Source organism: Pristiophorus japonicus, chromosome 19 (assembly GCF_044704955.1).
Source record: "Pristiophorus japonicus isolate sPriJap1 chromosome 19, sPriJap1.hap1, whole genome shotgun sequence".
NCBI classification, from domain to species: Eukaryota; Metazoa; Chordata; class Chondrichthyes; family Pristiophoridae; genus Pristiophorus; species Pristiophorus japonicus.
The window spans coordinates 72,533,269-72,554,219 of record NC_091995.1 but is presented as its reverse complement, the minus strand read 5'-3'; the positions used below and the strand labels follow the sequence as shown (position 1 = coordinate 72,554,219).

Below are 20,951 nucleotides of genomic sequence, written 5' to 3'. Positions count from 1 at the left end.
ATGGCTTACCCCTTATCCTTAGACTGTGACCCCTGGTTCTGGACTTCCCCAACATCGGGAACATTCTTCCTGCATCTAACCTGTCCAATCCCGTCAAAATTTTATATGTTTCTATGAGATCCCCTCTCATCCTTCTAAATTCCAGTGAATATAAGCCTAGTCGATCCAGTCTTTCCTCATATGTCAGTCCTGCCATCCCGGGAATCAGTCTGATAAACCTTCGCTGCACTCCTTCAATAGCAAGAATGTCCTTCCTCAGATTAGGAGACCAAAACTGCACACAATACTCAAGATGTGGTCTCACCAAGGAACTGTACAACTGCAGTAAGACCTCCCTGCAGTTGCAGTATATATAAATCGCCAGAACTTTCAGCTTCAGTGAAGACGTTAAAAAAAGGGCGATTATCAGATACCTTATACCCCCCGCCCCCCCCCCCGCCTGATTTTCCTTTCCAATTAAATTCTACATATAGGCCAGCTGATCCAATACCCCATGTGCCCACAAACTCTGCATTCATATCCTCGAAGCCGGGAAGCTCTTGTTCTTCTACTTCTTCCCCGCTGGTTTGTCCTGTTTGAACTCTGCGGGCCTGGAGGTTTGGAAAGAGTAGGTTTGCGGCACTGTTGTCTCATGGGTGAATAAGTCCTAAATGAACACCAAGTCCTCTTAGTATCAGCAACTTGCAGTATGGCCAAATTAACGGGAACTAGCAGACCTGGGGTAAAGATTCACGACCCTCAGAGAAGAAATTCCTCCTCATCTCCGTTTTAACGAGTGGGACTACAAAATGCTGCGAGACAGAGGGACCTGAGAGTCCTTGTACATGAAACACAAAAAGTTAGCATGCCGGTAAAGCAAGTAATTAGGAAGGCAAATGGAATGTTGGCCTTTATTGCAAGGGGGATAGAGTATAAAAAATAGGGAAGTCTTGCCACAACTGCACACATCATCATCACATCATAGGCAGTCCCTCGAAATCGAGGAAGACTTGCTTCCATTCTAAAAGTGAGTAAAAGTATTGGTTGTTGGTTCTACCACTGTACAGGGCGTTGGTGAGGCCACACCTGCAGTACTGCGTACAGTTTTGATCTCCTTATTTAAGGAGGGATATACAGGTACTTGCATTGGAGGCAGTTCAGAGAAGGTTCATGAGGTTGATTCCTGAGATGAAAGGGTTGTCTTATGAAGAAAGGTTGAGTCGATTGGGCCTCTACTCATTGGAGTTTAGAAGAATGAGAGATGATATTGAAACATGGAAGATTCTGAGGGGGCTTGACAGGCGGAGATGAGGAGGAATTTATTCTCTGAGGGCCGTGAATCTGTGGAATTCTCTACCCTAGAGAGCTGTGGAGGCTGGGTCATTGAATATATTTAAGGTGGAGATCAACATACTTCTGAACGATAAGGGAGTCAAGAGTTATGGGGAGCGGGCAGGGAAGTAGAGTTGAGTGAAGCCAAGACCAGATCAGCCATGATCTTATTGAATGGCGGAGCAGGCTCGAGGGGCCAAATGGCCTTCTGCTCCTGTTCTTATAATGTTCACAATCTGGAGTTTGCTCCCACAACATCCTGGTGAACTACCTGTTCAGTGCACTGAGTGTTTTTGGCCAAGTGTTACCTGAACTCATGCCAGCCCCCAGCATTCAGCTTATTGTTACAGTGATTATTTAGTAGTTGCAGGATAAGCTGGACGACACAGCCCTGCTGCACCGTGCAAACACCATGCCAAAAATGCCCAAAACTCCCTGCAATTAAAACTCTAATCTTGCTCCCATATCTGTTTTCACCCCATCCCCACAAACACTCCTGGACAGCGTACAAGAAAAAGTTTGTTATCTGTTAGTTGATCCTTCTCTCACCTCTACCCATCAACCTCTTTATTTCGATCACAATCTTGCTGTCCGCCTTCCTCTGAACTTTCCTCTACTTGTTCCTGCTAAATTCTAAATACATTTTCCTACAGATTTCTCCTCTTCCCTGTGGTAAAACCATGACTCATAGTCCTGTCTATTTACCCTGGACTCATTCTTTCCCCTCAAGGTCTGAAAACTCTGAATTGCTCTCTTCCCTTGTTCCAGCAATCTGCCAGTTTTTAATTCCCACTGTCGGAGGTGCCATCTGTTGGATGAGACGTTAAACCGAGGCCTCGTCTGCTCTCTCAGGTGGACCTAAAAGATCCCATGGCACTATTTCGAAGAAGAGCAGGGGAGTTCTCCCCGGTGTCCTGGGCCAATATTTATCCCTCAATCAACATCAATAAAACAGATGATCTGGTCATTATCACATTGCTGTTTGTGGGAGCTTGCTGTGCGCAAATTGGACGTTGCACCTTCACCTGGGTTTTTTAAATTTAAGAATGCTGTTGGCGGTGATTGCTCATTGATCAGCACCTAAAGGAGCCCTGGTTTCATATAAGCGCCTTTACCACTATTAAAGAAACTGATCTCGTGGACTACTACAGACCCCGATCAGTGCAGGCTCCTTACGTAGAACTCTAGATTCATGCTCAACCCCTTGTTTAATTAGAGTGCTTAATTTGCCTTTGCACCGTCACTTTTCCAACTGTATTTTTGTTCTTGTGTTGAATCGAAGTAGCTGGAGGTTGCTTTGACCCGAAGTGCCTCGCTCGAGAAGTTATGTGTTTTTCTTTCACCACCTCGCCTTGGGTGGGCACTCTTCATTCTTCCCTTCAACATCTTACTCGGCTGACCCTTCTTCAGTGTGAGCGTTAGGCTATTCGACCGTGAAGTGAATCACAGCTGAACCCTGATGTTCACACGCATTCACTTTCCAGAAGCAGTCATTGGATAGCGATCAGGTGCTGCAACCTCCTGCTGTTCTCCCCACTACCATCACCTCCTCAGAATGGGGACACTGAGCCCGATTGCATCCCTACTGCTGCCCCAGCCTGCATCATGTAACTCGCCCCAGGCCCACCGCCTGAACCTGGAACCTCCCTGATGTGCGCGGCTCGGTACAGTCATCCATTTAGCACCTCCTCCCTCTAAGCTCTGCGCCTTTGTTCATTATTCCTCAGGTTTTCCAGCTGATTCAGAGTGAGAAGCTGAAGAACGACTACATTTACCTCAGCTGGCTGGCCCGTTGCTGTGAGTTAAGCATAGCTCTAGAATTCATGACTCTTTGCGGAGGGAGGTGCTTTCACATTGCTGCAGTTAAAGATGCTAGTGTCGGCATTTTTGCTTTCATCTGCCAAGTGCACCATGCATTTGGTCAGCTCTTGGCTGGGCCAACGGATGAGATGCTGCTCAGAAGTAAGAGATATCCTAGACTACAATAATGGTGTGGCCTGTGTGGGGCTGACCTGCTGTCGAGCGCCTTCTGCCCTTCCATATCGTTACACAAATGTCTATATCAATTTTTAATTCATTCATGGGATGTGGGCATCGCTGGCAAGGCCAGCATTTATTGCCCATCCCTAATTGCCTCTGAGAAGGTGATAAGTCGCATTATACAAGTTGAACCTCCCTTATCCAGGAGAACCCTCGGGATCTGGCCTGTTCTGGATAAGGGATTTTTCCGGACGAGGGGTGGTCACGTTAAATTGGATGGTGCAGGTACTGAGCAAGGGGATATTGGGGCTGGCTGGCTTGGGATTGGGAGTGCGGCAGAGAGATCATGCGGGAGGTGGATCGCGGGGTCAAGCCAGGGATTGCAGGAGGAAAGACTTCAATTTGTTCATGTCGGAGATCTGCTCATGAGCCACCCGGTGGCCGGGAATGGTTCTGGACGAGGGGTGGTTCCGAATAAGGGAGTTCTGGATAAGGGAGGTTCAACCTGTACAACTGAGTGGCTTGCTAGGCCATTTGAGTGGAATCGAGTGGCACGACGTTGCACAAAGCTCACAGAACACTCTCGGTGGAGCCTTCTCGGGAGCAATTCGATCGAGAGTGGGAACCCTTGATCTTTCTTATCTCCTCCCTTCCCCAAGGCCAATTGTAGAGGTACAATACAACCCCGACTGGGGTGTCCTAACTTGGCTCTGACATCTCTGGTCTGTGTGGCTCAGCAAACGCGGTACAAACTGAGACATTTTCCCATAGAAAGAGAAGGCTGCTGACCAAATGCCCCAGCCTGCTCTCATAGCCTCTTTCTGTGCTGTAAAAATGTGATTCTACATTGGAGCAGAATCAGCTGTGGTACAAAGACTAGAAGCTCATTTAATTTTTGAGTTTTTCTTGGCTATTTCCCATCAGGTGACAAGGGCTGACTGAATGAGGTCCGAGAAAATCTATCCCACAGTTCTCTGCGCATTTGTGGTATAAAAATACCCCAGAGATCACTGGGGCCTACTCAGGAGGATGGTCTTTATAACACGAGGACCATCTCACTTAGGCAGTGAACTGCATATCCCACCCCTGCTCCCTCATTTCCCATGGCCTGCTCTTTGCTTACAAGCCTGGTGCTGACTCCGTTTCAGAAGCTGCTACTATTTTTTTCTGTCCTTCACAGATATCATGAACAAGAAGCCCCGCCTGGCGTGGGAGCTCTACCTGAAGATGGAGACATCTGGAGAGTCCTTCAGCCTCCTGCAACTCTTGGCTAATGACTGCTACAAGGTAAGTTAGACCACGCTTTGAGGAGCGCTTCGTGCTCAAGGGATTGCACCAACTGCAGCAAACAGCTCGTCTACTTTTACAAACCTTCCCGTGATCATAAATGAGCCTTGGCAGTCGCTTGTGTGTCTGTGATGCTTTTGAAGGATTTTTTTTTCAATCCAAGTTAATGTCTCAGCTGTGGCTCAGTAGGTAGCACTCTCTCCTCCTGAATTAGAAGGTTGTGGGTTCAAGTCCCATTCCAGACACTTGAGCCCAGAATCCAGGCTGACACTCCAGTGCAGTACTGAGGGAGTGCTGTACTGTCGGAGGTGCCGTTTTTTAGATGAGAGGTTAAACCGCTCAGGTGGGCGTATAAGATCCCATGACATTATTTTGAAGAAGAGCAAGAGAGATCACCCTTGGTGTCCTGGCCAAACTTTGTCACTCAACCAGCATCAGTAAAACACATTGGCCCAAAAATTGCTGCCAAAATAACAGCGATTTTATGTGCAAAAGCCGCAGGTTAGATGATTCATTGCAAAGTAACGGCGGAGATGCGCTGTTCCACCATTAGCTTCACAAACAATGGCATCTCGCTGGCTGGTCCCCCATTCAAATGCATTGAGCGGCGGGAAGTTCCTGTACATTGTCAGCACAGCCACGATGGGCCAAACGGTCTCCTTCTGTGCTGTGAATTTCTATCATTCTATGGCGCAAACTAAACATGCCACAGAAAGTTAAGTCAAATCATTTCAAGTCCCTCAGGTCCCAAATGCCCTGCTGAGGGCGCCGTGCTATTTCTACCTCCCACTTCCAGCAAATTGCTGGGAACAACATCATGGCAATTATACGGGCAGGGACAACGCTAACGAATGGCAGGTTATTGCCACAGCAATGTTAAGGTCCGATATCTGGTGATTTATCTCATTACTGTTCGTGGGACCTTGCTATACGCAAATTAGCTGCCGGATTTCTTACATTACAACAGTGACCATGCTTAAAAAATACTTAATTGGCTATAAAATGCTCTGGGGCATCCTGAGGTCGTGAAAGGCACTATGTAAATGCAAGTCTTTTTATTTGCTGAGTTCAGTGCTCATCAAGAGGAGGTGGGTTGTCAGTACTGGGGAATGGGACAATTTGTAATTCAGACACCCACTGTGGGCACAAAGCACTCTCAGATCAGCTCCAGCTTGGCTAGGTGCTGACTAAAACTGCCACCGCTGTGCTCCAAGTGCATGCCTTAATCCCAGACACACAAGAGGTACCCTCATCAGAACACAGGGCGTGGACATTTGCAGAAGCAGGTCATTTGGCTGATTGTGTCTATGCAATCTCTTGGCTGGAGTAATCCAAAACAAAGGGAAGGGCAATAAATGTTGGCCTTGCCATAGACGCCCACATAGAAACATAGAAAATAGGTGCAGGAGTAGGCCCTTCGAGCCTGCATCACCATTCAATATGATCATGGCTGATCATTCACCTCAGTACCCCATTCCTGCTTTCTCTCCATACCCCTTGATCCCTTTAGCCGTAAGGGCCACATCTAACTCCCTCTTGAATATATCTAACGAACTGGCATCAACAACTCTCTGCGGTAGAGAATTCCACAGGTTAACAACTCTCTGACTGAAGAAGTTTCTCCTCATCTCAGTCCTAAATGGCTTACCCCTTATCCTTAGACTGTGTCCCCTGGTTCTGGACTTCCCCAACATCGGGAACATTCTTCCTGCACCTAACCTGTCCAATCCCGTCAGAATTTTATAAGTTTCTATGAGATGCCCTCTCACCCTTCTAAACTCCAGTGAATTTTTTTTTTAAATCCCTCGACCCCGCTCTACGTAGATACATAGCCCAGTAGCTGCCGCTACTCCAAATGTTTATGTATTTTTCCCTTAAGCGCTACAATGATAGCTTCCTCAACTAGTCTCTGGCAAAGCACTCTCTCAATAAAGATATTTCTCTTCACCTCACTCCTCACTACCAGTGACAACTTTAAATCGATGGCCCCTCATCACTGACTCCCCAACCACAGATAGTCTTTGCCTATTTGTCTATTAAAACCTTTCAGAATTAAAAAAAATCTCTATCAAATCTCCTCGCAGCTCTCTCTGCTCCAGTGGAAATAGTCCAGTACACAAAAGAACATAAGAAATAGGAGCAGGAGTAGGCCATTCAATAATATCATGGCTGATCTGATCTTGGCCTCAACTCCACTTCCCTGCCCGCTCTCCATAACCCTTAATTCCCATATCATTCAAAAATCTGAATATCTCCACCTTAAATACATTCAATGACCCAGCCTCCACAGCTCTCTAGGATAGAGAATTCGAAAGATTCGCGACCCTCTGAGAGAAGAAATTCCTCCTCATTTCCGTTTTAAATGGGCGATCCCTTATTCTGAAACTATGTCATCTAGTTCTAGATTCCGCCACGAGGGGAAACATCCTCTCTGCATCTACCCTGGCAAGCCCCCTCAGAATCTTATACGTTTCAATAAGATCACCTTCAATTCTTCTAAACTCCAATGAGCATAGGCCTAACCTGTACAACCTCTTCATCTCAGGAATCAACCTCGTGAACCTTCTCTGAACTGCCTCCAATGCAAGTATATCCCTCCTTAAATAAGGAGACCAAAACTGTACTCCAGTATTCCAGGTGTGGTCTCACCAACGCCCTGTTCCACAATCTCGAGCCATATATGAGGGATACGGGGTGGTGGGGGCAGGTTGGGAATAGGGAATTAAAGTGGGAGGAGGCTCGTGTGGAGTATAAACACCGGCACAGACCAGTTGGGCCGTGTGGCGTGTTCCTGTGCTGTAGATTCCCTGTAATTCCATGTATCCAGCTGCTGCTGCTCCAGGAAACCAGCAGCAAAAGGCAAGCACTGAAATACTGACACGGTCCCCTTCACAACCCAACCAGCAAACTAGCTAATGCAAATCCCATCAAATAATGTTCCGAAGAATGGTCATTCTCCTCCCTCCGCTGTTGCACGAATCTCTCGTCAATTAGCAGCATTCCTTTCAGTTAATCCTGCTCCATTTTATTCATACGCGAGTTGTTTAAAGGTTATGTCTCGATGAACGTTTCAATCCATAGTAGACTAGGTGGGTACCAGCGCCCAGTGCTAACACAGCCTTGGTACTGGGCCCACTGCCACCAGCAAAAGGATGAATTCCCGTCCCATTACTGCTGTTGGTTTTCTTTGGCTGGATGAGGGATGTAATCTGGCACAATCGTAATTACAATCACAAAGAGGTCATTAGAGTGGGTGGAGGCTCGTGTGGAGTACGGCACCAGCACTGACCAGTTTTCGCTGCTGTAGATTCTGGGTAAAGTCTTCTCTCCTTACCATTTTTTTAATTCTTTTCAATCCTGGCAGCTTTAATGGGCTTCAAAAAAATGTGTTTGATTAAAATGAATTAAAAATGGTGAATCTCCGGACTGCAGCTGTAGGATCTTGTTCCTTTCAGATGGGACAGTTCTACTACGCCGCAAAAGCCTTCGATGTGTTGGAGCGCTTGGATCCAAATCCGGAATATTGGGAAGGAAAACGTGGAGCCTGCGTCGGGATCTTCCAAATGATCCTAGCGGGACGTGAACCAAAGTACGTATCGCCAGGATTCAAGGCCCGTGTGAGACACTGAAATCTGCCACAGTATTCATATGTTGGAAACGAACAGAGCTGAAATGTTAGCATGTGTGCTTTATAGGAAGATCCCTGTCGTGTGAATAATGGTTGACAGGTTTGTAAAACCCAGGCTGATCGTATGATGCCAAACAAGGTCTTCCTGCCAATAGTCCACTTTAACATTGAATGGCTGAAATGAATTATAATTCCTTCTGCCTGTCAGATTATCACAGAATCATACGACAGAAGGAGGCCTTTATGTCTGTGCTGGCTCTTTGAAAGAGTGATCCAATTAGTCCCACTCCCCTGGTCTTTTCCCATAATCTTACAAATTTCCCCTTTTAAAGTATACATCCAATTCCCTTTTAAACGTTACTCTCCAATTTGCTTCCAGCACCCTTTCGGGCAGTGTATTCAAGATCACAGCAACTCACTGCATTCAAATATTTCTCATTTGCCCCCTGGATTTTTTGCCAATGGTTACTGATCCTCCTCCCAGTGGAAACAGTTTATCTCTATCTATTCTCTCATTATTTTGAACATCGATATTAAATCTCCCTTTAACCTTCTCTGTTCTAAGGAGACTAATGCCAGCTTCTCCAGTCACTCCATGTAACTGAAGTCACTCATCCCTGGTCATCATCATCATCATAGGCAGTCCCTCGGAATTGAGGAAGACTTGCTTTCACTCTTAAAATGAGTCCTTAGGTGGCTGAATAGTCCAATACGAAGCCACAGTCCCTGGTTGCAGGTGGGGCAGATAGTCATCCCTGGTACCATTCTGGTGACTCTCCTCTGCACCCTCTCCAAGGCCTTGACATCCTACCTTTAAATGCGTTGCCCAGAATTGGATGCAATACTCCAGCTGACGCCTAACCAGTGATTTATAAAGGTTTACAATACCTTCTTTGCTTTTGAACTCTCTGGGCTGGATTTTTGGCTTTGATGTTTTTGGGACGATAATGATGGTGGAGCGGTAAAGTTAACATCCGGGAACAGTTTGTGCCTCAGTCAGTAAGTTTGGGAAGCTGGGCCCTGAGTCAGGGGGTGCAGTGCTAAGGGAGGCGTTGTACACCTCTCTCTCAGCGTTAGGATGGGAAACTCCCGAGCTAAAGAGCCGGGCCGAGCACTCTGAGAGACGCCTGGGGGATGGGGGGGGATCCTAAAAAAAACCTCCCAAACGTTGCCCATGCCACCACAACACAAATCGCAAAAGAAATTAAAAGAAAAAAACAATCACATTTGCCTTAGGAATCCATTACCCACCTCGCCGCTGTCGGGATTGTTGGACCGCCCTGATTTCCCGGGCGGTCAGTGCGAGGCGCGCTTTGCGGCAAACGGGTTGGGCAGAAGTTCAAACTCGCACCGTTGGCGCAACCAGGGGCGTTGCACACCGGGCGCAGCTCTTCCTGGCGGTGCTGCTCCTTGCTGCCGCTAAACCGAACCCGAGGATCACCGCGGGGCGCTGGAGGCCAACTGCTCGGCCAAAACACCTCTCTACCGCCATTGCCTCCGCTCTGGGGCGAAAAACGGAGCGCAGAAGACCCGAAAATCCAGCCCCAAGTCTCTATTTAGAAAGCCCAGGATTCCGGATGCTTTGTGTATCTGAACCACCCCAGCTCTCTCTATTCCTGCACCTCCTTTAAATATTTACACTTTAGTTTATACTGCCTTTCCTCAATTTTCCTTCCCAAATGTATCATGTCACGCTTCTCTGGATTAAATTTAATCTGCCATGTGTCTGCCCATTTCGCCAGTCTGTCTGTGTCCTCCTGATGTGCTACTAACCTCCTCACTGTTTACTACATATCCAAGCTCTGTGGCATTTTCAAAAGTTGAAATTATGCCCTGTATATCCAAGTCCAGGTCATTAATATGTTTCAAACAGAGCAGTGGTCTTAATACTAACTCCTGGGGAGGGGCACCACTTCCCACCAGTCTGATAAATAACCATTCACCACTACTCTCCGCTTTCTGTCTTTTAGACAAGTTAATATCCACGCTGCCACTGCTTCTTTAGTCCCATGGGCATCAAAGTTTTGCTGACAAGTATATTATGTGGCACTTTGTCAAACGTCTCCTGAAATATATGCAACATCAACTTTTCGTTATTTCATCAAAAAACTCAAATCAAGTTTGTCAGGCACGATTTGCCTTTAATAAACCCATGTTGGCTGTCATTTATTAACCCATATTCTTCAAGTGAGAATCAATGTTGTCCCGGAATATGGTCTCTGGAACTTTCCCCACCATCGACATTGGGCTGGCTGGCCTGTAGTTGCTAGGTTTGTCCCTCTCTCCTTTTTAAAACAGGGTTGTAACATTTGCAATCCTTCAGTCCTGTGGAACCACCCTTGTATGCAAGTAGGATTGGAAGATTGTGACCAGCGCCTCCACATTTTTAACCCATACTTCCCTTAGCAACCAAGGATGCATCCGATCCGGACCGGGTGACTTTCTCCTTTGAGCACTGCCATATGTTTAAATACATCCTTTATCCTTTCCCATTTCTCCCCAGCCTCCTTGACTGTGGCATTGGTGGCATCCGCTTCTTTACTGAAGACAGCTGCAAAGTACTCATTTAGTACCTCAGCCATGACCTCTGCCTTCATAATAAGATCTCCTTTTTGGTCCCTAATCAACCCGACCCCATCCTTCCTTTGACTACCCTTTTACTTTTTATATGTTTAGAAAATACATTTTAATGTTCCCTTTTATGTTACCTGTATGTCAGCTGTGGCTCAGTGGGCTGCACTCTCGCCTCTGAGTCAGAAGGTTGTGGGTTCAGAAGGTTGTCCCCGGAGTGGGACTTGAGCACAAAAAAAATCCAGGCTGACACTCCCAGTGCAGTGCTGAGGGAGTGCTGCATTGCCGGAGGTGCTGTCTTTCGGATGAGACGTTAAACTGATGCCCCGTCTGCCCTCTCAGATGGACGTAAAAGATCCCGCGGCACTATTTCGAAGAAGAGCAGAGGAGTTCTCCCCAGGGTCCTGAATCCCTCAATCAACCTAACACAAAAACAGTTTATCTGGTCATTATCACATTGCTGTTTGCAAATTGGCTACTGCGTTTCCTACATTACAACAGTGACTACACTCTAAAAATATTTCATTGGCTGTAAAATGCTTTGAGACGTCCGGTGGTCATCTCAAATCTAAGTCTTTCTTTCTTTACCTGCTAATCTTTGCTCATGCACTCTCTGCGCCCCTCTTATTTCCTTTTTCAGTGCTCCTCTGTACTTTCTGTATTCTGCTTGATTCGCCACTGTATAATGAATCTAACATTTATCATAAACCTCCTTTTTCTGTTCATTTTAATCCCAATTTCTTTCGTCATCCAGGGAGCTGTAGCTTTGGATGTTGTTCCTTTCCCCCGCCGGAGGAATGTGTCTAGTCGGTACCTGAACTATCTCTTCCTTGAAGGCCTCCTGTTGCTCAACTGTGTTGTTTTTGATATGTTGCTTTTTAAGTAGGTGCCAATGATAATATCTGGTTTGGTGTGTTGGAGAAGGTGCTCGCGGTGTGCTGCAGCTGAATTAATGACAGTACGCGGCGTGTTGCTGTTGTGCCCCAACATGCCAGGCCCACCTCACTGCCAGGAGTAGTCATGTATCTGGGAGGGTTCCAGTAATTATCATTCCAACTATCTTGTTGAATCAGCTTTGTTCGGATATGAGCAGTTGTTTTAAAAAAAAATACTCTCACAATGTTCCTAAAGAGAGACGGAGAATGAAAGAAAGCCCATCGAAGCTGCACAAAGTCCAGCACCCCACCAGACACATTTATCACCCTTTGTGTGATAGCTAAGCTCAAGTTTCCTTGCCACTGCTTTATACTGTGACCTCATTATCCTGTGATTCGGGTGACAGTTTGGTTTCAGAGCAGTACGGATGGTGGGTGAATCTCCGAGCAGTTGTGCAAGCAGCGACTTGTTTCCCTGGGGCGGGCTGTGTAAATGCAGGCAATTTCATTGTGCCAGCAACACACTGATGGGTTTGTGGCTTTATTGTAGTTTGCTGTGTTTGTCCGATGCTTGAGTGGTTCGGAGAGGAATGCTCCAGAGTATATATTTTCCCTTATTGGCCCTGAGTTTTTCTCTCTTGTTTTGCCTCTGCCACTCACTGGATCAATTCCCCGAGCCATCAGCAAAGCTGCAATAAATCTTGTGCAACTTTGCACTTTCCTTCCTTTGTTGGTGCTTCCTCCATTAGCCATCACAGACAGAGGTTAAAGTTCAAGCAGACGACCTGCTCCCAGATCCCTGCTGTTCTATAACTGGCTGTTGGGAGGCTCCAGGAAAGCAGCTGGCGTGGCTCTATTAGGTAACCCTAACCTTCCATCCCTTCATTTGGGGAGGGGAGGGGGGGGGGGGGTGCTTTGCCTTTGTTCTGTGCCAATCCATAAGGGGTGGCGGGGGGGAGGGGAGGGGGAGGCGAATCACGGAGCTGAACTTGCGTCACATGCTCTGCTCAAACACTCCGCACACTGCATTGTAATTCCCCCACAAAGACACCGTCGATGGCCGGCGGTACTGCAAGTTAATCTCCCATTCCACTTAGTCCCTGATCCAAGCTGTGCTTGAGCAGGAGTCAGCAAGAACAGCTGTCCCAGGAAGGTGTTAAATCTCCCAGAGAAACTCATTCAGCCAAACAAATGGGCCAGTGCTAGGATAATTGGCGAAAAAGGCAAGGGGGCGATGAGGAGAACTATTTTAACAACATCAACGACTTGTATTTAAAACGTCCCAAGGCGCTTCACGGGAGTATTATAAGATAAATATTCAACAGCGAAATTAGGGCAGGTGACCAAAAGCTTTGTCAAAGAGGTATGTTTTAAGGAGCGTCTTGAAGGAAGAAAGAGAGGCAGAGAGGTTTAGACAGGGAATTCCAGAGCTAGGGGCCCAGGCACCAATGGTAATGGTTGAGCGATTATAATCAGGGATGTTGAAGAGGGCAGGATTAGTTGTGATCTGGAAGGCGCCTGAAAGGGCGGTGGAAGCAGATTCAGTAGTAATTTTCAAAACGGAACTGGATATATGCTTGAAAAGGAAATATTTGTCGGCCTATAGGGAAAGAGAAGTGGGGAGTGGGACTAATTGGATAGCTCTTTAAAAGAACATAAGAACATAAGAATTAGGAACAGAAGCAGGCCATCTAGCCCCTCGAGCCTGCTCCGCCATTCAATAAGATCATGGCTGATCTGGTCGTGGACTCAGCTCCACTTACCCGCCCTCTCCCCGTAACCCTTAATTCCCTTATTCCTCAAAAATCTACCTATCTTTGACTTGAAAACATTCAATGAGCCAGCCTCAACTGCTTCTTTGGGCAGAGAATTCCACAGATTCACAACCCTCTGGGAGAAGAAATTCTTTCTCAACTCGATTTTAAATTGGCTCCTCCGTATTTTGAGGCTGTGCCCCCTAGTTCTAGTCTCCCCCACCAATGGAAACAACCTCTCTGCCTCTATCTTGTCTATCCCTTTCATGATTTTAAATGTTTCTATAAGATCACCCCTCATCCTTCTGAACTCCAAGGAGTAAAGACCCAGTCTACTCAATCTATCATCATAAGGTAACCCCCTCATTTCTCGAATCAGCCAAGTGAATCGTCTCTGTACCCCTTCCAAAGCTAGTATATCCTTCCTTAAGTAAGGTGACCAAAACTGCACGCAGTACTCCAGGTGCGGCCTTACCAATACATTATACAGTTGCAGCAGGACCTCCCTGCTTTTGTGCTCCATCCCTTTCGCAATGAAGGCCAACATTCCATTTGCCTTCCTGATTACCTGCTGCACCTGCAAACTAACCTTTTGGGATTCATGCACAAGGACGCGGCGCCTAAACTCTGCCAACGTCCGCCACGCGGCCGATGCCATCGAGTCGCTAAAAACAGCTCTGGGCCCTGACTCCGTTAGGTGCATCGAGGAGGCTCAAGCACGTGGGGAGATCCCGTCCGAACTGACCCCCGTCCGGACGGAATTCCTCATCGGCGCCAAACCCCGGAACCTCCCTCGGGGGCCGGCGCCTCACAACTTGAGCCGCCTCGGGGAAATCCCCTCCGTGCCTTTCAGTTCCGCGCGGAGGGGTTTCCTGTACGGGCTGCTCCTGCACACCCTCAACTTTGCCATCCTCGCCGGCCGTCCGGACACGCCATGGCGTACCATCCTGCCGTCCGGAGGAGGCGGGGGTCCCCGATGGAGGGCACTCTACGCAGGGGTCCTCCCACTATTCATCGGGGACTTGGCCTGGAGGGTGGTGCACGGAGCAGTGCCGTGCAACAAATTTTTAAGCCGGTTCACGGACTCCCAGGCCGCCTGCAATTTCTGCGGTCTGGAGGAGTCCGTGTTCCATGTTTTTATTGAATGCACGAGGTTGCAGCCCCTGTTCCACTATTTGAAGGGGCTGCTCCTGAAATTCTGGCTGCACTTCAGTCCCACTCTCCTGATCTTTGGGCACCCTGTGCGGAGGGGAGCGGGTAGGTCCGAAGGCCTCCTCGTAGGACTGCTCCTGGGCACGGCCAAGGGTGCCATCAGCCGGTCCAGGCAGCGGGCGGTCGAGGGGGTCGTTCAACCTGACTGCCTGCCTCTCTTCCGCTCTTACATCCGGTCCAGGGTGTCCTTGGAGATGGAGCACGCGGTGTCCACCGGTACGCTCGCGGCCTTCCGCGAGAGGTGGGCACCGGAGGGACTGGAGTGCATCATCACGCCCGGCAACCAAATTTTAATTTGATTTTACGTTTTAAAGTTAATTTGTTTTAATTGCCGGTGCTTTTAGTGTCCCCTTCCCTTTTATAGGGGGCACTGGGGAAAATTGTGATTTTAGTGCCCAAAAAAAAAACAAAAAAAAAAGAAAAAACACAAAAAAAAAACACAAAAAAGGGGGGGAAAAAAAAAAAGGGCCTTGTAAATGTCTGGAGTGTCACCCAGGTCGGGTGGCACCGTTTAATGTTTTATGTTTTCACAGATAAACTCAAAAGAGTTTCATGCACAAGGACGCGGCGCCTAAACTCTGCCAACGTCCGCCACGCGGCCGATGCCATCGAGTCGCTAAAAACAGCTCTGGGCCCTGACTCCGTTAGGTGCATCGAGGAGGCTCAAGCACGTGGGGAGATCCCGTCCGAACTGACCCCCGTCCGGACGGAATTCCTCATCGGCGCCAAACCCCGGAACCTCCCTCGGGGGCCGGCGCCTCACAACTTGAGCCGCCTCGGGGAAATCCCTTCCGTGCCTTTCAGTTTCGCGCGGAGGGGTTTCCTGTACGGGCTGCTCCTGCACAACCTCAACTTTGCCATCCTCGCTGGCCGTCCGGACACGCCATGGCGTACCATCTTGCCGTCCGGAGGAGGCGGGGGTCCCCGATGGAGGGCACTCTACGCAGGGGTCCTCCCACTATTCATCGGGGACTTGGCCTGGAGGGTGGTGCACGGAGCAGTGCCGTGCAACAAATTTTTAAGCCGGTTCACGGACTCCCAGGCCGCCTGCAATTTCTGCGGTCTGGAGGAGTCCGTGTTCCATGTTTTTATCGAGTGCACGAGGTTGCAGCCCCTGTTCCATTATTTGAAGGGGCTGCTCCTGAAATTCTGGCTGCACTTCAGTCCCACTCTCCTGATCTTTGGGCACCCTGTGCGGAGGGGAGCGGGTAGGTCCGAAGGCCTCCTCGTAGGACTGCTCCTGGGCACGGCCAAGGGTGCCATCAGCCGGTCCAGGCAGCGGGCGGTCGAGGGGGTCGTTCAACCTGACTGCCTGCCTCTCTTCCGCTCTTACATCCGGTCCAGGGTGTCCTTGGAGATGGAGCACGCGGTGTCCACCGGTACGCTCGCGGCCTTCCGCGAGAGGTGGGCACCGGAGGGATTGGAGTGCATCATCACGCCCGGCAACCAAATTTTAATTTGATTTTACATTTTTAAGTTTAATTTGTTTTAATTGCTGGTGCTTTTAGTGTCCCCCTTCCCTTTTATAGGGGGCACTGGGGAAAATTGTGATTTTAGTGCCCAAAAAAAAACAAAAAAAGAAAAACACAAAAAAAAAAAGGGGGGGGGAAAAAAAGGGCCTTGTAAATGTCTGGAGTGTCACCCAGGTCGGGTGGCACCGTTTAATGTTTTATGTTTTGCAGGTGAACTCCAAAAAGAGTTTCATGAACAAGGACCCCCAGGTCCCTCTGTACCACAGCATGTTGTAATTTCTCCCCATTCAAATAATATTCCCTTTTACTGTTTTTTTTTCCCCAAGGTGGATGACCTCACACTTTCCGACATTGTATTCCATCTGCCAAACCTTAGCCCATTCGCTTAACCTATCCAAATCTCCTTGCAGCCTCTCTGAGTCCTCTACACAATCCGCTTTCCCACTAATCTTAGTGTCATCTGCAAATTTTGTTGCACTACACTCTGTCCCCTCCTCTAGGTCATCTATGTATATTGTAAACTGTTGTGGTCCCAGCACTGATCCCTGTGGCACACCACTAACCACTGATTTCCAACCGGAAAAGGACCCATTTATTCAGACTCTCTGCTTTCTGTTCGCCAGCCAATTCTCTATCCATGCTAATACATTTCCTCTGACTCCGCGTACCTTTATCTTCTGCAGTAACCTTTTGTGTGGCACCTTATCGAATGCCTTTTGGAAATCTAAATACACCACATCCATCGGTACACCTCTATCCACCATGCTCGTTATATCCTCAAAGAATTCCAGTAAGTTAGTTAAACATGATTTCCCTTTCATGAATCCATGCTGCGTCTGCTTGATTGCACTATTCCTATCCAGATGTCCCGCTATTTCTTCCTTAATGATAGTTTCAAGCATTTTCCCCACGACAGATGTTAAACTAACCGGCCTATAGTTACCTGCCTTTTGCCTGCCCCCTTTTTTAAACAGAGGCGTTACATTAGCTGCTTTCCAATCCGCTGGTACCTCCCCAGAGTCCAGAGAATTTTGGTAGATTATAACAAATGCATCTGCTATAACTTCCGCCATCTCTTTTAATACCCTGGGATGCATTTCATCAGGACCAGGGGACTTGTCTACCTTCAGTCCCATTAGTCTGTCCAGCACTACCTCCCTAGTGATAGTGATCATCTCAAGGTCCTCCCTTCCCACATTCCTATGACCAGCAATTTTTGCCATGGTTTTTGTGTCTTCCACTGTGAAGACGGAAACAAAATAATTGTTTAAGGTCTCAGCCATTTCCACATTTCCCATTATTAAATCCCCCTTTTCATCTTCTAAGGGACCAACATTTACTTTAGTCACTCTTTTCCGTTTTATATATCCGTAAAAGCTTTTACTATCTGTTTTTATGTTTTGCGCAAGTTTACCTTCGTAATCTATCTTCCCTTTATTGCTTTTTTAGTCATTCTTTGCTGTTGCTTAAAATCTTCCCAATCCTCTAGTTTCCCACTAACCTTGGCCACCTTATACGCATTGGTCTTTGATTTGATACTTTCCTTTATTTCCTTGGTTATCCACGGCTGGTTATCTCTTCTCTTGCTGCCCTTCTTTTTCACTGGAATATATTTTTGTTGCGTATTATGAAAGAGCTCCTTAAAAGTCCTCCACTTTTCCTCAATTGTGCCACCTTTTAGTCCTTGTTTCCAGTCTACTTTAGCCAACTCTGCCCTCATCCCACCGTAGTCCCCTTTGTTTAAGCATAGTACGCTCGTTTCTGACACAACTTCCTCATCCTCAATCTGTATTACAAATTCAACCATATTGTGATCACTCATTCCGAGAGGATCTTTTACGAGGAGATCGTTTATTTTTCCTGTCTCGTTACACAGGACCAGATCCAAAATGGCTTGCTCCCTTGTAGGCTCTGTTACATACTGTTCTAAGAAACAATCCCGTATGCATTCTATGAATTCCTCCTCCAGGCTACCCCCTGCGATTTGATTTGACCAATCGATATGTAGGTTAAAATCCCCCATGACTACTGCCGTTCCTTTTTCACATGCCTCCATTATTCCCTTGATTATTGCCCACCCCACCATGAAGTTATTATTTGGGGGCCTATAAACTACGCCGACCAGTGACTTTTTCCCCTTACTATCTCTAATCTCCACCCACAATGATTCAACATTTTGTTCATTGGAGCCAATATCATCCCTCACAACTGCCCTGATATCATCCCTTATTAACAGAGCTACCCCACCTCCCTTCCCTTCCTGCCTATCTTTACGAATCGTCAGATACCCCTGTACGTTTAATTCCCAGTCCTGGCCTCCTTGCAACCATGTCTCTGTAATAGCCACCAAATCATACCCATTTGTAATGATTTGTACCGTCAACTCATTTACTTTATTTCTAATGCTGCGTGCATTTAGGTAGAGTGTTTTCATCCTAGTTTTTAAACCATGATCTTTAGTTTTTACCCCTCCTGCAGCCCTTTTATATTCAGTGGCCCTTTTTGTTTCTTGCCTTTGGTTTCTCTGCCCTCCACTTTTACTCATCTCTTTTCTGTCTTTTGTTTTTGTCTCCTTTTTGTTTCCCTCTGTCTCCCTGTATTGGTTCCCATCCCCCTGCCATATTAGTTTAACTCCTCACCAACAACAAAGAGCCGGCACAGGCCCAATGGCGGCCTCCTGTGCTGTATGATTCTGTGCTGACTTAGCTGGTTTCAATCAGGGCAGCAGTCGGGCACCACATTTGGTCTCAGCACCCCAGACTCAGGCTGTCGCTCCTGATTACTATCTGACCCCTAATGAAAAGTGTCCACGCGGAGGTCGGATGAGGACCGTATCGGGCCCAGCTAGCCTGCTCACTGTCTGCCTCGCGCATCAATAACAGCCACTCGGGCAAAGTACCAGACGATGCCCACGCAACCACAGCACTTAGTCAGCACTTCTTCCAGGACAGGAGGAATTGGCACGGAAGGGAGGAAAATAAAAGCCATGTGTTCCTCTAATGAAAACAGATAACTAAGTTATTGCATACCTTTCCTAGGGAAACCATGCGGGAAGTCCTCCATCTCCTTCGGAACACCGGCAACCCTCAGGTTGAATACATAATCCGTACCTTAAAGAAATGGGCCAAAGACAACCGAGTAGCTGTGTAAAGGTGGAGCGGGGAAGGACCAAGAACTAGGCTGACGGTCAGTGTAGCGCTGCTGCCTTTTGTGGGCGGATTCTGATTCTCACACTGACACACAAGTAGTTATTACACAGCCCCAACAAAGAGCTCTCGCGAGGCGGTGTGATGCGATGCGGCCCTCTGTGAAAAAACACTTGCTCCTTTCCCACAATTAATTTTCCACCAAATTTAAAACCACGCGTTTTGACACCATTTTTATTCCACTGGTTGCTCGGCCTCACTCGGGGAATAAAGGTCATATCAAAGGCCTCAACATCTGCATCAGATCAGACAGGCACCGACTGCACACTGACCCTGATCCGATTGTATTATTCTCCACATCCATTCATTTGAATGGAGAAACGGCGCAGGGAAGCAATTGATGTGGGCTGGAGCAGTGTTCTAGTTCTCAAGCAAAAGTGACCATAAAGTACAAAACCCCCCTTAATGTCCTCCCGTCCTCCCCCAGCCCCCCAAAGCCGCACTGGTATTTGTCCTCCGCTCGTTGCTCTCCTCTCCTGTCCTGTCCTGCCCTGTGCCTGTCACCGGGCTGTTTGTAAGCCAGTGTTGCACGGTGAGCAGGAATATGGTTTAATGCCAAATATGGTGGCAGACCATTTGCATCAGCAGTGATATCTCCATATACAGCTTTCCCTGCCCCCCCCAATCCCCTCCCTCTCCCCTGGCGGTTCCCCACACATAGAATTCCTGCCGGGAGGGACACGAAGCAGCGGCGAGGCCCCTCCCAGCAGGAAGGGATCCTCAGGTGACACACATGCTGGGCTCAGTCACTTTCCATCCAGTTGGGGAGCAGCATCCAGGAGCAGGTTGATGCTCCGAGCTGGAGAACAGTGACTGCTGCAGGTCAACAAAGCAAGGCAACGTGTTCCTGGTTGTCATCCATGCGCTGGAAAGTGTGTGTGTATGCCTATCGGACGAGAGCCGGATCAGGCATGGCTGTGTTGCCCCCCATGGTGGAATAGCCTTCAGATACTCACCATTAAGGCTCACATGAAAAATAATGAGTATTTTGCATGAGGTACCAGAGGGTGTCCTGTGCCCGGGGTACCATCCCCTCGCACCAGTCCGCACGTCGGGAAAAAACATGTGTCTCACAAAACATCTGTTTAAAACAATAAGACAAAAGCAAAATACTGCGGATGCTGGAATCTGCAATAAAAACAGGAAATGCTGGAAATCTCAGCGTGTCAGGCAGGCGGCATCTGTGGGGAGGAAGCAGAGTTAACGTTTCAGATCGATGATCCTTCGTCAGACCCTTCGTTAAAACAATACTTACTGGTTAATATCAATCCTTTCTAGAGACACTGCAGTTCTGTTACTGATATTCTGTTTCCATGTTTGTTTTTACATACATCTTGTATAATTATTACATTTAGAAACAGATTTGTAAATTATTTTGTGTAAATAAAGCATTTATTTCTAACGCGTTCTTTTTACTGGCAGAGCTGGGTATGTTTCATTCTGAGTGGATTCTTTAACTGCTCCTGCAGTTTGATCCTGGTGGGATGGAGCAGTATTTTACACACATTCTCCCTCTCTCGCTCGCTCGCTCTCTCTCTCTGCCTCAAAGGTATAATTGAGAAAAAAACCTGTTGAGAGAGAAACTTGCTCAGTGAGGAAAAGAAGTGTGAGAAGCCGCCTGGATCAGATATATCTGAATGGCAGCTCTCGGTTCT

The 20,951-nt window shown here is 47.6% G+C and overlaps 1 protein-coding gene across 1 annotated transcript in view; it reads left to right on the top strand.

Annotated features, from left to right (window-relative positions):
• Nucleotides 1-20,698, top strand: part of ift56 (intraflagellar transport 56) — an 87,211-nt gene extending 66,513 nt beyond the window's left edge. The window contains exons 15-18 of the mRNA XM_070861592.1: nucleotides 3,039-3,108; nucleotides 4,472-4,578; nucleotides 8,034-8,167; nucleotides 19,129-20,698. Coding sequence (XP_070717693.1) covers nucleotides 3,039-3,108; nucleotides 4,472-4,578; nucleotides 8,034-8,167; nucleotides 19,129-19,240 — 423 coding nt within the window. The 3' untranslated portion in view covers nucleotides 19,241-20,698. The remainder of the gene's footprint in view (nucleotides 1-3,038; nucleotides 3,109-4,471; nucleotides 4,579-8,033; nucleotides 8,168-19,128) is intronic.
• Nucleotides 20,699-20,951: the final 253 nt, after the last annotated feature.